This window comes from Phyllostomus hastatus, unplaced genomic scaffold, assembly GCF_019186645.2.
Source record: "Phyllostomus hastatus isolate PE091 unplaced genomic scaffold, TTU_PhHast_1.1 phas_scaffold_345, whole genome shotgun sequence".
NCBI classification, from domain to species: domain Eukaryota; kingdom Metazoa; phylum Chordata; class Mammalia; order Chiroptera; family Phyllostomidae; genus Phyllostomus; species Phyllostomus hastatus.
Window position 1 is genome coordinate 2010398 of NW_025334024.1, and position 16313 is coordinate 2026710.

Sequence of the window (16313 nt, forward strand, 5' to 3'; positions counted from 1 at the left end):
CTTGTGATGCAGTTTACCAAGTGGTTTTTACACATTCTCTTAAAGCTGTTTCATTATCTCAAGTGGAAGTTGAGGAAACCAAGAGAACTACTAAGAAGTAGAACTTGGCCGTAACCAGAGATTGCGGATTTCAGTGGGTCTTACGTTCTGTCCTCTGCTCTCGCCCCGGCTCGCTGCCCCAGGTCTGCCTCCTGCCGAGGAGGAGTTTGGTTAGTCGTTGCCATTTGGACAAGAGAGTCTGGGCTACTTTAAAAAATTAATACCCAAGGGATGGTCATTTTTATTTATTCCTGGAACGTTTTTATACAAAGAAATATCTGTACAGACATGGGGATTCATGGCTCTGTCAGCAGACTAATTCAGCACCCACAGCGTGCAGGGCAGCCCCTCGTCCTGGTGCTCCAGGTTATAAAGCAAATCAGGTTTTACAAGTGCTTGTAATTTGCAACCATTTCAAAATCAGAACTTTTTTCCAAAGCTATTATTGTCTGTTGCCTTGGTTAAAATGACCGTTTATGACGTATTTCAAACACAGCAATAAGATGAAGGCACTAGAACAAATAGCTGTGTCATCACTGTCCATATTAAACAGGTGAGTTTGACTTTTAAAAACCCAAGAACAGTTGACAGTTACTGTATGTTCAGAATAGTATATTTTTGCTGAAAATCTGCAGTGGGAAATCTGAGGAAACAGTGGGATGTGGTGACGTCTTTTAAAAACTACAAGCCTCCGTGTTCTACCCACAAAAGGGTGTATTTGACCATGCTGCCAGTCGGAAAGTTCAGGTCTCCTGTCGCCCACCAGATGGCTTGTTCTGTTTCAGAGGCCGTGCTTTGCGCGGTGTTCGAGGGTACGGGCAGGCGTAGCGGTCCTTCTGCTGTGGAGCCCAGTCTCGGAGTGTTAGAGTGTGCAGTGTACAGGACAGAGGTTCCTTCAGACTGGGTTGGAGCTGTTTGCTTCCTTCATGGCTTGTGAAAGTCAGTTCTAAGCACTCCCTTCTGAATAGCTGGAGAGTGTCTGTTACTTTGTGGGTATAATTTTGACCTGAGGCCTGTGGCCATCTGTAAAAATCCCATGTCTGGACACAACATTCTTCCTATGTGTCGGGCAGAGCTGCTGCTTCCCCTGCACCTGGGGCACCCTCCGCGAGGCCTTCTCTGCAGTTTGAGTCCTTGGTCACTTGAGTCCCAGGAGCATTAAACAGATCAGGGCCGAGGTGCTTCCTAGAAGGTCTCAACCAGGTCCTGGTGGTTATTGCCTGTGCTGATGGAGTTGAAGTTGAGCCTCGGGCGTCTTTCAGTTTCGGGCCTTCCTGGCCCCGTTTCTCCACCCAGTCCAGGGTCTCTTTGCCGCTTTGCCGAGCTGTAGGTATCTCTGTGCTGAGAATTCCTTTAGGTCTGTAGTTCATTGTTAAACTTAAAATCACATGCATAGTAACCTGATGTGATTATTTGCAAGATGGTGATTTTATAAACTACATAAAGGAAGTATGGTATAACTTTCAGATTAGAAAGACTTTCAGATCCGGACAAATGACTATGTTTCTATGGTCTAGCATTATTTTTATCTTCAAATGCAAACTCACAGATGCTTTCAGTCCTGTCATGAATTTAAGTTTTAATTAAACTGACAGCAAATGGTGGAAAACTTAACTTTAAATTAGGTCTGCTTTTTAATGTCACTGTGTTTTTGTTTGTGTGACTTTATTTATTATAACCAGAGATTACATCTATTACAATGACGTGTATGCCTTTAACCTGGACACATTCACGTGGAGCAAGCTGTCCCCAGCAGGGACTGGTCCCACACCCAGATCAGGCTGCCAGGTGTCCGTCACTCCCCAGGGCAGCATCGTCGTCTACGGGGGCTACTCGAAGCAGGTAAGGTGTGGGGTGTCGGAAAGTGCAGTAACTTCTGTCTGCTGCCTTTTCAGTTTCACCAGTAGTAACTTACTGCATATAGTTTCATATGAATGATTCTTTTTATTGAGTTAGAGATGGACAGAGATGGCGTTAATCTACTCTAGCCGCATTAGTTCTAATGCACATGCCTGAAAAATGCAGCAGTATGAGTAACTCGTGTTGCGGGGGCCTCGTGCTGTATGTCGTTCCATTGTAGAGTACACCACAACTTGTGTCTCCCTTCTCCTGCGAATGGGCCTTTTCTTTTCTCCCTGCGAGCAGTGCCCCTGCTGGCGTGAGCGTCCTTGTGCACGTCCCTCGGGTGCATGTGCTGTTGCAGGGGCGTCCAGCCTGCAGGCTGCGTGGGGCCAGGATGGAAGTGAGTGCGGCCCAACACAAAATCGTACATGTACTTAAAACCTCTCCTTTCCTCATCAGTTTTCGTTAGTGTTTGTGTATTTAATGTGCGTCCCAAGATAACTCTTCTTCCAGTGCGGCCCAGAGACGCCAGGAGGTTGGACAGCCCTTAGGGGGTCTCCGGCGCTGAGGCCTCCACACCGTGTGCTGCTCACAGCGTCCTGCCCTCCAGCCCCCTCTCACTCGGGCTCACCCGAGCCTCACTGACTCGTGGGCGGGGCTGAGCCCCAGAGGGTGCACTGGTATCTCCTGGGGCTTTTCTTTCTTTTTTTTTTTCCAGTTTTGAAAATTTTCCCAACATTCACTGACTAGAAAGAATTAGTAAATACTTACATATCTTCCCACCTGGATTCCACTGTTGATATTTCACTATACTTGTTTTATTACCTATTCGTTCATATCTATACTGCTAGGCACTCATTTTTTTTTATGTATTTCGACCAAAAGTGCAGAGACATCTGTACATTTCCCCCAAACACCAGAATGCGTGTATTGCTAAGTAGAGTTCACTGTTTAACTTTTCAAATACCTACAATGAACTGCACACATTTTGAGTGCGTGCTCTTGGGTTATGACACATGTGTGCGCCTGTGAGCCTTGGTTGCTGTGCCCTTCCCGGCCACCCCATGACCTCACCACCCTCCAGGGGCAAGGACTCTCCTGGCCTCTCCCACCGTGTATTCGGTTTGCCTGATCTGGCACCTCGGACAGACGCGGTCATACAACATGTGTTCTTTAGGGGAAGCCATCTTCCACGCAGCGTTTTTTGAGATTCCACCACATTGCACATTCATGCTGGTTAGTATTTGTTATGTAACACACCACAGTTTGTCCATTTTTTTTTGCTGGTGTCACACTTTTTACTTGCAGCCTTTCTGGCCGATGTCTGCCATCTCCTATGGTTTTAATTCTCACTTCCTCTGGATGAAATGGGTCCTCCGACTTGGTGGCTGAGCAGGCTGCCAGGGGTGAGGGGGCGGGGGTGGGGACAGCTGTGGCATGGAGGTGTCCTGTGCCCACCTTCTTCCATACCCCACCCACTCCAGTGAGCAGTCGGCCTTGGTTCCGGAAAGAGAGAACAGATGCGTTTTCTCAGCAGTGGCCTGCCCCGCCACAGCTAGGGTCTGATAGCAGGGTCCTGACAGGCGGACTGCTGCGGCTGAAGCTGTGCGGGGTGCCCAGGCCCAGTGCTTTATCTCAGCACGTGCTTCGTGGGGTAACCCAGGATGATGTGCACACAGTGGACCTTGTCAGGCTGCTGTGACTTTCATTGGAATAGTGCCTAGGTCTTGGTGCCTGCTTTTCTCCAGCCACCACATGAGCTAACTGCATGGCTAATCCGAGTCCACATACTCCAGGCCTGTGGCATTCGGTTTGCAGTGGGGGGCTTGTCTGTTTGGATTCACGGGGGGCATTTATCAGAAGTAGTGAAAATTTTGAGTTGTCAATTCTATGAAATATGAATAAGGGATTAGTCTAAGTGGGCAGCAGGCATGGAATAAGTGACAGGAGTCTGCTGACGTCTTTTTTCGGGCGTCTGTCACAGGGAGCCTCCTGATGGGAGAGCTCCTCCTCACCAGGCGTCACCACCTGGCAAGGGGGCAGCCGGGCGACCTTCATGGTGGGCTGGTGACCTGTGCAGCATGTTGTCCAGTGACAGCGCCTTGGAACCACTTCAGAGCAGCCTGCAGAAGTAGGGTCTCCAATCATGAGGCGTCAGAAAGAACACCCTCCCTGTGGTTTCTGTGTTTCACGAATGGTCCCGCTGGGGACCTCACCTGTCACTGTGCCTGGTTTTGAAAAACTGCTGCCATTGTAAGTTCAGGGGAACCAGGATGAAATTCTGGCAACTTTATGAATCTGACCTCCAGTCGGCCGAGGTGCTGAGGGTGGCTGGAAGTCAGCCTATAATGTCGGCGGGCTGAAGGACAGAGTTAGCCTGCCACCTCCACGCTGCCCCAGACACATGAGCTGAGAGAAATCCGTGGCATTTGAAAGTACCGTGGTCTCCTCATGTGCGGGGCGTGTGTTTTCAGACTCCCAGTGGATGCCTGAAACCGTGGCGAGTACCGAACCCTGTGTGCACTGTGTCATTCTTACGCACACATACCTATGGTAGAGTTTAATTTACAAATTAGATGCAGTGAAAGAGTAACAACAACAACATAATAAAAAAGAAGAGAGTTATAACAATGTACTGTAATAAAGTTGTGAATGCTCACTTTCTCTGTCTCTCTCCAGTCATTTTTGTATTTTTTAGTCCAGACCTATTCCTGAATCTTTCATTCAGTGACTTGGCAGCGAACGGCTTGGTGTCACTGAGTTCCGGGGGTTCCCCACTGAAGTCTTTCTATAGGCTCAGTGCTTTCCAGCACCACGCGCTGTCCTCAGCTGCAGCACGTGTTTCTGTTCATGCCCTCCACCCACAAATTGAATGCCTTTTCCTCCTTAACTAACTTACATGTGCTGTGGCCTTAACTTTCGCAGTTTGAGATATGGCAGCAGAAGCAGCACAAACTTCTTGTTCCTCTTTACAGCGTCATGGTTAGAAGATTTGTTCTTACTGTGCATCTTAGCAACCTCAGAGTACAGGTTTCTTTTTCCTTGTTTAGTTGGGAACACTCACCTTTTCACTTAACGGAAACGTGGCTTCTCGCTGGCATATCCGCCTTGCCGGCATCACTGCCCCTGTGCTTTGGGCATTAGTAAGCACATATGGGTGACTCGAATACACACTACGACACCATCACAGTCGATCTGATAACCGATGTGATTAGTGACTGACTAATGGGCAGGAAGCATGTACAGTGTGGAGACACAGAAGGAATGACTCCCGTCTCTGGTGGGACGGTGCGAGGTTTCATTGTGCTGTTTTATGATGACTTGCAGTTTAAAAATGTGAATTGTTTATTTTGGTTGACCCCAGCTTACGTGAAATGGGGGAAAGTGAAACCTGCGTAAGGGCCAGGACTGGAGCTGATCCTCGCCTGTCCGAGAGGACGTCTTGAGCACATGGGCGGATCAGGCTGTTCCTGCCAGTTAGCTGGGAGTGGAACCGCCAGGCCGGTGGGCCTCCTACCCTCGCTGTTAGCTGTGTGTCTGTTTCTCAGATCTCAGGACTGGAGCTTTCTGTGTTCGCACAGGTCCTGGTTTGGGTGTGTTGTGAGGCTGCTCTGATTGGCCCTGGGAGAGCAGGTAACTTGAAGCTGGCTTCTCTCTTACAGGGCTTTTTATTTTGTTTGAATCTTGACCAGGTTGCAGCTGCTTTCTATGGAACCTCCCCTGCCCTTTGGGGATGAACTGTGGATTGCCCCAGAGAGCGAGGGTGCTGAGTTTGGTTCTCTGGAGTGCAGGGCCTTTGCTCATGTCAGAGCTGTTGCCACCTTTTCCAAGGACTGGATGCACTGAAAATGGGAGTCTGGGGACAGCCTCGGGTGTCCCTTCCCATGATAGTTGAAATGAGTCCATCTTGGCGTCTAAGACTGAGGGAGCCAGAGCTGCTGGTTCAAGGACATGGGTACAGAGCTCCGGTGCGGGCTGCGAGGGCACGGCCTGGGGCTGGGGTGGGGGAGGGTGGTGTGTACAGCCCGGTGCTGATCTCTGGGGTCTCACAGAAATGCTGGATAGTTTCAGAGACAGTTGAGGGTTTTTTCAACTTGATGTTGTGACACTTGGTACACATCTCTCTCTCTCTCAGATGTCTTTGGGTTCCATTAATACTGTGTAAGGCAGAAATTTGTGAGTGGAGGAATAGTTCTGCTCTGCAGAGTGAAGGCCTGGGTCACTGCTGTGTGGCATTAACGTCAGTCTCTGGAGCCGCTTAGAGGAGGAGGCTCATCCTTAGAGAAAGGCTGGACCCTCCTCAGAGCTTCGACTCATGAGGTGGAAATTTGGCATCTCCAAAAATTCATGCAAATTCTGTTTCCTCTTCTAGTACAGTTTAATCTAGTGAAAAGACTAACTGGGTGAAGTTAAAGCCAGTGTGATTTGAGGGAATAGAAAGAATCTGGCACAGGTGATCTATAATAAGAGAATAATAATAACACAAGGCAGCTTTTTGTTCTCTTTGAGAACAAGGAGATTGGATTTGGGGGAAGTCACAACACTTCAAGAAAAGAAATTGCTGTGAAGGAGGAGTTAGAGAGTTGCTGGGGTGTGCTGCCCTGGGAACTGGTCAGCTCCCGCTGGAAGGGTGTGACATCCTCGCCCCAGTTGGAGCTGTTCCTCGTGGTCACTCTGGGGGCTGTGGATGTGGGTGAGCTAGTCGCCCTCCTTAGGAAGGGCTCTGGCTATCAGGGCCTTGAAGGGGGTGTGTTTAAGTGTTCTGGCATAAAAGCCTTGTTGGTTCTGAGAAGCAATTGTTGTTGTCAGCAAAATAGTACAGCTAATGTCGGCAGGTGCAGTGACAACTACGAGGCCAGAGAGAGTTTGGCTGAAGCATAGCTGTTGTCTGAGTTTTGAATGACAAGAATGACAAGTAGAGATGTCACTGAGTTCCTTCCCTGTCCCCCAAGTGGGAGAGGCCTCTGGGTGTGAATTTAGTTCCTGATAATGCTGGGTCTCTCAGTCCAGAAGGGTGCGTAGGCACAGAGTGGCAGCCATTTCCTCAGTGTTAACCTGTTAGAAAAAGAGAAGAATATCTAGTCTTAGTAACGGTGTAACACGCAGAAATTGCATCACTTGAATTGTGCAGATATTCCCAGAAGGAAAACGAGAGGCTTGGCTTGCACCAGTTTTCATTTCCCAAGACCCCAGCTGTTTCCCACACGTGACTCTTGTTGAACCTCCTTGGTTTTAGGATATTCAGATCACATGTCCAATACACGATAGACAATTGGATTGTTTGATTTGTTTCCAAAAGGAGAATAGTTTCCCCCCTTCCTTATAGAAAATATAATATATGCTCATTAGTTAAAAGAAAAAGCATTATGCGTGTACATTTTCTGGCTTTGTCAGCTGAGAGGGGCGAGACGCAACGGCACCCAGCAGCAGTGAACGCACCCGGTGCTCAGATCTTGGTTTCTAACACCGCCTTCTGTAAAAAGAGTCGGGACTCCTTGGAGAAGTGGCCAATTCTAGGACTAGGGCAAGAAATATACAAGGTGAGTCTGGAGCATCTTGTAGTGCCAGATCCTAAGAAAATATTAGTAAGAAACCCACATTGATGGGGTGTGTCCAAGGAACCAGGAGCCAACTGAAAGAGTTCCCAGTGGGAACCGTATCAGCAACGAAATGCGATGATGCTGGGTTGCCGCCCGATGTGCAATGTCAATAACCACGGATCCGTATGACACAGACGAATGGTCAAGGAGGTAAATTGGAGGAGGAGACAGAACTCCAGTGCAGTGTTCCACAGTCATCGGGTGGACAGTGCGCCCTCCGAGAGGCGAAGTGTGACTTCCCTCTCTGTAAGTGGGGGCTTCCAGGTGGTGTCCCCTGGAAGAGGACAGTGTGGAAAGTTGGCGGTGGGGGAGTGATAAGTGATGGTGACAGCATGCATTCTTGATGTGATGAGAGGGGTGCTGTCTGTACCCCAGGGACCCACCCCCAGAAACCCCACAGCCCTATGCAGTCTGCAGAAAACCCACACTCTGCAGAACACCTGGCCCGCACTGCTCAGACTGCCACGGCCGTCAGACAAGGCAAGTCGAAAAGCTGTCAGGCCCAGAGGAACCGGAGGGTCCGTGACGACCAAGTGTAGCCTGGTGTCCTAGAGCAGAAAAGGACTGTAGGGGAAACAAAGCAAATCTAAATAAAGAATCGTCTCAGCTAATAGTGGCTTGTCTCTTGGTTCATTGATTATGACAGATGGGCCCCGCTAATGTAACATGTTAACTGTAGGGCACCTGAGTGTGGGGTCGGGGGGAATCCTTGGTACCGTCTTCTGAATTTTTCTGTACATGTACAACTACTCTGAAATTAAGATTTTGTTAAAGTAGGGAGTTTAAAGGACAAATACAAAGAAGTTAAGATGTACTGAGATCCTTCCACCCAGGATATTATGTGCTGAGTGTTTGGGTGACAGCTCCGGCGTGAGGCCTGGGGACGTTGCCGTGGAGAATGAGGTGTCTGGTCTGGCCAGCTGACAGCACTGGTTTGGAGCTGAAGACTCTGGGTTCAGACACCTGAGCTTGTTCTAAAAGCTCAGAGCAGTTTTCACATGGGTAGTGGTCGGCTTCTGCAACATCAGTCTGAGCCTTGCAGCGAGGCCTGTGTCACATGATTTGAACGATGGGAACCGAAGACATGCAGGGACTGAAATGCAGGGGCAGCTGCATCGTGATATGATCAGCAGCCCCACGGGGTCTCCATCAGAGCCCCCGTCCACTGAAAGCAGGGTTGCTGCAGAAGCTACGGGTAGCTGTGGTAAGGAAGAGCACAAGGGTGTTTCTGGCATGATCGTGGTGGTTAGGATGGCAGGTTTTTAAAATTTAAAATCTACTCTTAGATCTTGTGGCTGGTGCCCTGCTAATTCTAACATGACTCCCCTTTTCTTTTGCAGAGAGTCAAGAAAGATGTGGACAAAGGCATCCAGCATTCAGACATGTTCCTGCTGAAATCTGAGGAAGGGAGAGAAGGTTCGTGTACTGTGTGGGAGGATGGGCCTGTGGGCGGCTGGCATGCTGCTACAAAAGGCAGGACAGAGAAACCAGCCCAGCTGCCCTCATGGACGTGGGGTTGGTGGTCAGCCTCCTGTGTGCCGCCTGGAGCTGTGGACAAACTGTCCTTGCCCCTGAGCAGGCCAGGCTGGACATTCCATAAATAACCTCAGCTGCCTGCATGTCTGCACAGCAGAAGCAGGTGAGGAGTGTTCACCCTCGGAGGGAGTTGAGGGTGGGCTGGCTTGAAAGCACTGCCAGCCTGAGAACTCCCTTTGCAGAGAGCGGGAGCCACAGCTTTCTGGTCATTTCTCTCGTTCTTGCTCAGGATCGAGTGACTGCTGTTAGGTTGCAGACTTCTGGAATGCTTACTGTGGGGCTGACGTCCCCAGTGGTCACTTTTTGAAGCTCCTGTACAAAAAGCAAGGTCATGGTTCCTTTGTGTGACCCAGGTCTTGTGATGACTGGACTGGACCCAAGGGATCCAGGATGATCTAGGCCCGCTTCATGACCTCTAGTGCATTATTTCATCTCCCCGTGAGGCCTGTCTTCTGTAAGAGGAGGGATTGTTCTACAGAATACCTTCATCTCTTTTCTGCTCTAAAATTCTTCAAGTCAAGGCTTTAGAAATATACCTACCCAGGCGCCTCTCAGGTGCCAACTTACTGCATGACTGATGAGGACATCTGCACTTTCAAGTGGGAATGTAGGTTTAGAGCCATGTGGCAACTTGCTCAGTTTATACCTCAGTGGACTGGAACTTGAAGGCTGGACTATGTTCCAGAGAGGGAGGCCCCAAGCTTGTGTGTTGCCCCCAGCATCCTGGCCATCGGGCCCTTGAGTCCTGGTGAGAGGGACGTGGTGCACCATGAGCTGACACGTGCCCGCATGTAGGCAGCACACAAATACGTCTTACCTGGCTGTGTGCAGGGCACTCTGATGTGTGTCCTTTTCTGTCTCCTCCCAGCATTACAGTGCTGGTGGCAATGAGACAATCCCAGAGCCCACTGATGGGTGCAGCCTGGAGTCACCCTATGCTGTGCACCGATGGAGGACACATGGGCAGGACACAGTAGAATGTTTGCTACTTGTGTTAAGCTTTTTTTAATGTTTGTTAGAGGGAATAGCTCACTTCCCTTTTCAAGATGTGGTGGAAAATTGACCCCCACATTTTACACTAGGTTACATGTTGAGGGTGATCACAGAAATTAGACACAAGCCAGAGGGAGGACAGTAAGGTGGTGTTGCCTGTAGGAGGAGGGCCCGTAGGCATGCAGCCACGACCCTGCAGCCTGCACAGGGGGGAGGGAGGATGGAGTGAGGGCCCTCATGGAGGCCAGGGTGCGGCGAGGGCTTCTCCCAGCACTGGGCCTGCCCGCCTCCATGCTGTGCCTCATCCCTGCCTCCCTCCATGGCTGGAAGGTGCCCCCCTCCACACCCTGTCTCACGCCTGGCCCCATGCACAGCTGGAAAGTGCCCCCAGGGGGCAGTGTTTGAAGGGTTTGTGAAAAAGGTGACCCTTGTATTGAAGTTCAGTACAAACTAAACTTCAGGGAGAATTAAACTTGCGGTGGGTTATTGAATTGTGTTTTGTTTTTTTTTACAGAGGGAGCAAAATTTTCTGTATTTTTAGCCACAGTCCTGCATTTTTTCATCTATCCTAGTACTGGGGTTTCTGGGAACATTCATGCGATTGGCTGGCTCTTGGTGCCCTTCCATCCCTGCATCTTACCTCCGCTTTCCTGTGACAGGCAGATGGGTGTGGACCCGGATTAACCCTTCAGGTGCCAAGCCCACCCCCAGGTCTGGCTTTTCCGTGGCCGTGGCACCAAACCACCAGACGCTGCTCTTCGGGGGTGTCTGTGATGAGGAAGAGGAGGAGAGCCTGGAGGGTGACTTCCTCAACGACCTGTACTTCTATGATGCCACCAAGAACCGCTGGTTTGAGGGACAGATAAAGGTAGAGTTGGGCTCCAAAGCAGTTGCCATGGTGTGTTGTGCACCAGACATAAGGCCTGACATGGGGCACCTGGCTGTCACCTCCGTAGGTGCACTGGGCAGAGGCTGCATGGTCTTGTCAGCTGGCTCTGCCTCCCAGGCCAGGTGTTGAGACACCCAGGTCCCCAGGTCCTTCTGTGTGGCTCTGTGAGCTGTCACTGGAAGCAGGGAACTGGTCACCTCTGTCCCTGCTGTGGCACCAGAGAGGCACACATGGGTCCTGTCCCAGTAGTGGGACCCCCAGGGGCCTTGCGTCTCCAGCTGATGTGGTGAGGGCCTGAGGCCGAGGGAGTGAGGCTGTCCTTTTGACAGAGGCTTGGCCCTGGGTGAGGCCCTGGTGCCTCTGCTGAGAGCTGGGTGAGCGTGAGGGCCTGATCCTGCGCTCACCACCCTCTCCCACCTCCTCTGAGGGGCGACATGGGTAGAGGCGCCCCCCCAGCCAGTGGAATGGGGGTGCGGCCCTCCAGTTGTCTGCCAGCACGAGGGGTGGGTGGTGCTCCCCACACACTCTGGGGCTTGCAGGCCCCCCTGTCTAGCGCTATAGGGGGCTGTTCTGCTTTCTGTCAACAGGGACCCAAGCTGGAGAAGAGGAAGCGCAGGCGGGCCACGAAAGCAGGGCCTGAGGGTGCTGACCAGCAGGAGTGTGCAGAGGCCAGTGCCCAGGCACCGCTGGAGGTGGTCAGAGAGGTGGTCTCAGAGGATGGGACTGTGGTCACCATTAAGCAGGTGCTCGCTGCCCCGGGCCCGTCAGAACAGCCACAGTTGGGTGAGGATGACAGCCCCGAGGAGGCGGGCAGCTCCTCGGTGGAACCCTGTCCCCGCTCCAACGCCATGCTGGCTGTGAAACACGGCCGTCTCTACCTATATGGCGGCATGTTTGAGGCCGGCAGCCGCCAGGTCACCCTCAACGACTTGTACTGCCTTGACCTGCATAAGATGGATGAGTGGACGGTCCTGGTGGAGACGGATCCAGGTGAGCTGTCGTGGGGTAAGCACTTCCTCGGGTTGGGGTGAGAGTGTCTTCATCACGTGTGCCACCCAGGTCCACCCAGTGCCGGCGGGCCGTGTGCTCTCTGGCTGTTCACGTGAGGGCAGGCCCTGGCCACAGGGAGGAGGCCGCTCCTCTGCACACCCATCCTACTCTGGGCACTGGGGCAGTGGGCTGGTTACCTCCCAGGACGCAGGCTCACTCCTGACACCACTCCCGTGAGCCTCAGACCTCTCCGCATGTGGACAGACCCAGCAGCCCCTTTCACGTCTGTGACCTGAACCTCTGGGCCCCGTTTGCTCTCTGATCCGAGCTGCCGCGTTCCTTCACGTTCACACTGTACCACAGGCTGGCGCCAGCGATAGAGTGCTCAGTTCTTGAGTCACTACTCACTTCTTTGAGATCTGAGGCTAAAAATTAAGTTAAAATCCACACATGTAGGAGAAGGTATAAAACGGCTGGTGAAGGATTTGTTTCTTACAGCAAAGTGAGGGTGGAGAAAACTCTGAAATGGGTTTTCTGGTATTGCCGGTCTCATCCTCGCCACCTCTGTTAGGGTCCAGGAAAAACTGTTGTGACATGGGTGGGGTGGGGGGCAGGCGGCTTGCTTTCAGGTCGAGTTTCTTCAGTGAGAAGGGGGATCCCCAGGAGCTCCTGGCCCTGGTCCCCCGGCTCTGGGTGCACCGACACTCAGACGATGCTCACTGTGCTCCGAAGACACTCAGGAGTGGCTGGAGGAGACCGACTCGGATGAGGACAGCGACACGGCCGAGGGCGCTGAGGGCGGAGAGGAGGACGAGGCCGACGAGGACAGCGGCGAGGACAGCGGCGAGGAGGACGGGGGTGAGTGTGTGAGAGTGGGACTGCTTTGTAGATAGATACGCCCCTGAGGGAGGCCTGCATTTTTAAACAAGACGTTCGCACCTGGAGCACTTGGGAGCAGCTTGTTGTTCGAGTGGCGCCAGTCGGCGGCGTTTCCGTAAGGCAGTGTGAGCGCGTTCGCTCCGCTGGGCCCCGAGCGGGCGGCCTGCACCACCTGGGCCGGGCCTGCTTCCTCAGCTGAATGTGCTTCTTCTCCTTCTCCTTCCCCACAAAAGGGCCGCAGCACCCCTTGGTGACGCCTGGCGAGCAGTTTGCCGACTACCTGTCCAGGACCGAGCAGTACTGGGTGAGGCTTGCCCGAGACGGCGCTGGGCCAGAAGCGAAGGAGAAGAGAGTCCTGAAGGTCGCCCACACCACGGCAAGGGCTTTCTTTGACGACTCTGCGTGAGCCACCAGGCTTGGCCAGCAGCTAAACTGAAGGAGGTTGTCTTTCCCGGCATCACTGGTATGATTCAAAATAAACTGGACTTGGAACGAGGCCACTGCCAAGGTTGTCTTCTGTGTGGCCCTGCAGCCCCAAAGCCCTGCTGGGGCCTGTGGCTCAGGGCCAGGCTGAAGGGGGGCCACCCACACAGCAGGCAGCACTTTGAATGTGAGGTACCCACGGGAAGCACATTTCTGTTCTACTAAAACTGGGACATTTGTGCTTTGTGGGGGTTTCCCTTCTGCAAAAGCAGGAGATAAATATTCCAATTGACCGTGTGGCATCAACCTGGAGGTTGACTTTTTGACTGCTGAAAATCATCAGGAGTAGCCCTGCAACCACCTGCACAAGTTTTCTTACTATATGTAAAGTAAAATAGCTCTTGGCTGGGCGGGTCCACCCCTTCCTGCCATTGGCTGTTTTGGGGCTCTCTTGGTGATGAGTGCACCCGAAGCTTCAGGACCGCTCCCTTAGCCTGGTTGGGGAGGAGGTGGTGGAGCCATCCTCTGTTCCTCTTCCCTTGGGCTCAAGGCTGTCATTTGCCAAGTGACAGAAGGAAAGACAGAGGGCAGCTCCCCACTGTCCCCATGTAGCGCTGCTGCGTAGCGCCTGCCTTGGGAGCGGGGTCCCTCCCAGCAGAAGTCGTGGCGCCGTGGTGTGCTCACACACTAGCTGGTGCCTGCTCCAAGAGGGGTGGCAAGAGACCACTTTTCATTTGTATAATTGGGGTCAAAAGTGGGCTTTGAATTACCACCTGGTGCATTCTTTTATCTTAAATATCTTCTCAACAATGAGAATGTAGTTTTCAGTATTGGGGCCAACATCCCATTCATTACCTGTTTAAGAAAAACAAGTGGGAATGCTTGCCTCTGGCAGAGCAGGGCGTGGGCCCCGGCTTCAGGGGAAGGACCGCGCCAGTGTGCCCCTCCTCCCACCTTGCCTTTACCTTCTCGTGAGGCTCAGCCCCTGCCAGCTCCCATGGGTGTGACCTGTGTGACCTGGAAGGATCCAGAGGGGAAATGGGCTCTTGCAGGCTGATGAGAAATAAGAGGCTCTCCTCTTGCAGTAGCCTGGCCTGCCACAGCTGCCTGCCAGAGCCTCTCTCCGGGCTCAGGGCCTTGCAGGGCCCATGGGAGCCCTGGTCATCGGGGAGAGGCTAGTGGGTGTCGGCGCGGCACCTGGCTGGTTAGCATGGCTGTGTTGGGTAGAAGGGCAAGGCGTTCCGGCATTAACTTCATATTTTGGTGACTTCCTTGGGTACTTGGGCAGCCTGAGTCCTTTTCTGGCGTTCTGGGCAGAGTCTAGCTGGCAGCTCCTCGGGCGGGGCTGAAGAGCCAGCTGAGTGCCGCAGCTGGCCTGCGGCAACCTCACGGAGGCTGCAGGGCCGTCCGCCCGGTCCTTTCACACGAGCACACCAGGCCTGGCTGTGCAGCTGCTCAGCCTTGGCCGAGACTTTGGGAAGAGCTGATTGGGAGATCCGGGTGGCTCCAGCACAGCTGTCATCGGAGGCCATTTTTCTTAGAGGAGCCTGTAGCTAAATGATATTTGAAAGTAGACAATAATTTTTAATCAACTAAGTTTAAAGAGAGATAACCCTCAAAGAAGAAGCATCTTGTACAAATGTATTTTTTGTTGTCATGTCCACGGGGCTGTTACTGAAGATGCAGTTTGAGTGAGGAGGTTGATCAGAACCTGTGAGAATTAAACAAACGAGCATCCAGAAGAGGTGCTGTCTCCACTGTGTAATTGCTGTGGTTAAGACACCAGTGACAGTGTGCCTTTGGTGTGCAGCCGCCAGGGAGGTGGGAACTCGACCCAGGACCACGAGATGCCCCACGAGCAGCAGCCAGCGCCCTGCCGCCCTTCTGGTTCCTGGTGACTGGTCTGCCTGACTGAGTGCTCTCGACACCTCAGTGGCCACCTTGGCCATGAGAGGTTGGTATGAAGCCAACTGCCTTATTGGAGCCAGAACAACCCGGAGGCGGCCAGGCTCAGGTCGGCAAGGGCCGTGCAGTGGTGCAGCCTGTCTTGCTGTCCTGGGCAGGCTGATTGTCGTTGGTAAGTGCCCTCTAACACCCAACCCCTTGGTGGACTCTACCCCTTCTCTTACTGGGGCCTGTTACCTTGCCACATCAGCCCTGAAGACACCGTGTCAGAGCTCTGTGGAGGGTTCCGTGGGGCTTTGAGAGTGATGAGTTCCCTATTCCCCCCACTTCCCAGGAGTGGCTGAGCCACTGTTTGGGTCAGGCTGAAGGAAGAGGAATTCGAAGGGGTTGGAGAGAGGCCGTGGCTCTCTTGGGATTGGGTTGGAGTGAGTGAAAATCAAGGGGATGACCAATTAAGCTTCAGAGTGTTCATCATTTAAAGTGCTGGTATTTTTGAAGGTGTGGAAGTGGTGTTTACTGCAATTTGACATCCGATTTTTTTTTAAACTAAGTTGGTACAAGCAGAAAGTTGGTGGCTAGGTGACAGTGGCAGTGCATGGAGGGGCCAGGTACTGGCAGAGCTGGTGAAAGTTAGCCTCTGCAGGGCCATCCTGCTCGGGGGGAAAGGGGCCCTCAGGAGGGGCCCTCCGCTTGTGAGATTCGGAGCCAGCTTGGTTTGAATCCCCCCAAGTGTGTTGCAGTGAGAAGGTGACACAAGTGTTGATTGTGTCAGAGAATGGCAGGGAGGGGACACTTGTGTCCTGGCATGAAGGAAAAGTGACGAGGTGTCGCCCCAGCGAGTCCGGAAGCCACCTGCCATCTGTCTGAGTTCCGTGCGTGCACCGCAGGGCTGTCCGGTGACGCCTGCCTTCTCAGGTGTTTTACATCGGGGAGCAGGCTGCGTGTAAGTGGTTGGTCACCCGAGACCAGTCCCAGTGTGTCCTGAGTGTAAACTGCAGTCACCCTTCGTTTGTAAGAGAGCTTCGGCAGTGCCTTCTGAGTCCGGCTGTGCCTGGTCACCAGGGGTCTGACCATGGTGTCCAGCGGGAAGCTGAGGCACTGACCAGAGCAGCTGGTGGCCCTGGTGCCGGGACCAAGGTGAGCTGGGCTTGGGGTGAGGAGCCCCTGTGGAAGCTGTCGCTGTTGCTGAAGACGGGCACGCTGAGCTGTGTGTGGGG

The 16313-nt window shown here is 52.6% G+C and overlaps 1 protein-coding gene across 1 annotated transcript in view; it reads left to right on the top strand.

The window, feature by feature from the left end:
* Window positions 1-13209, top strand: part of KLHDC4 (kelch domain containing 4) — a 51516-nt gene extending 38307 nt beyond the window's left edge. Inside the window, exons 7-12 of the mRNA XM_045818447.1 lie at window positions 1722-1881; window positions 8822-8897; window positions 10670-10878; window positions 11487-11889; window positions 12622-12747; window positions 13002-13209. Coding sequence (XP_045674403.1) covers window positions 1722-1881; window positions 8822-8897; window positions 10670-10878; window positions 11487-11889; window positions 12622-12747; window positions 13002-13174 — 1147 coding nt within the window. The 3' untranslated portion in view covers window positions 13175-13209. The remainder of the gene's footprint in view (window positions 1-1721; window positions 1882-8821; window positions 8898-10669; window positions 10879-11486; window positions 11890-12621; window positions 12748-13001) is intronic.
* Window positions 13210-16313: the final 3104 nt, after the last annotated feature.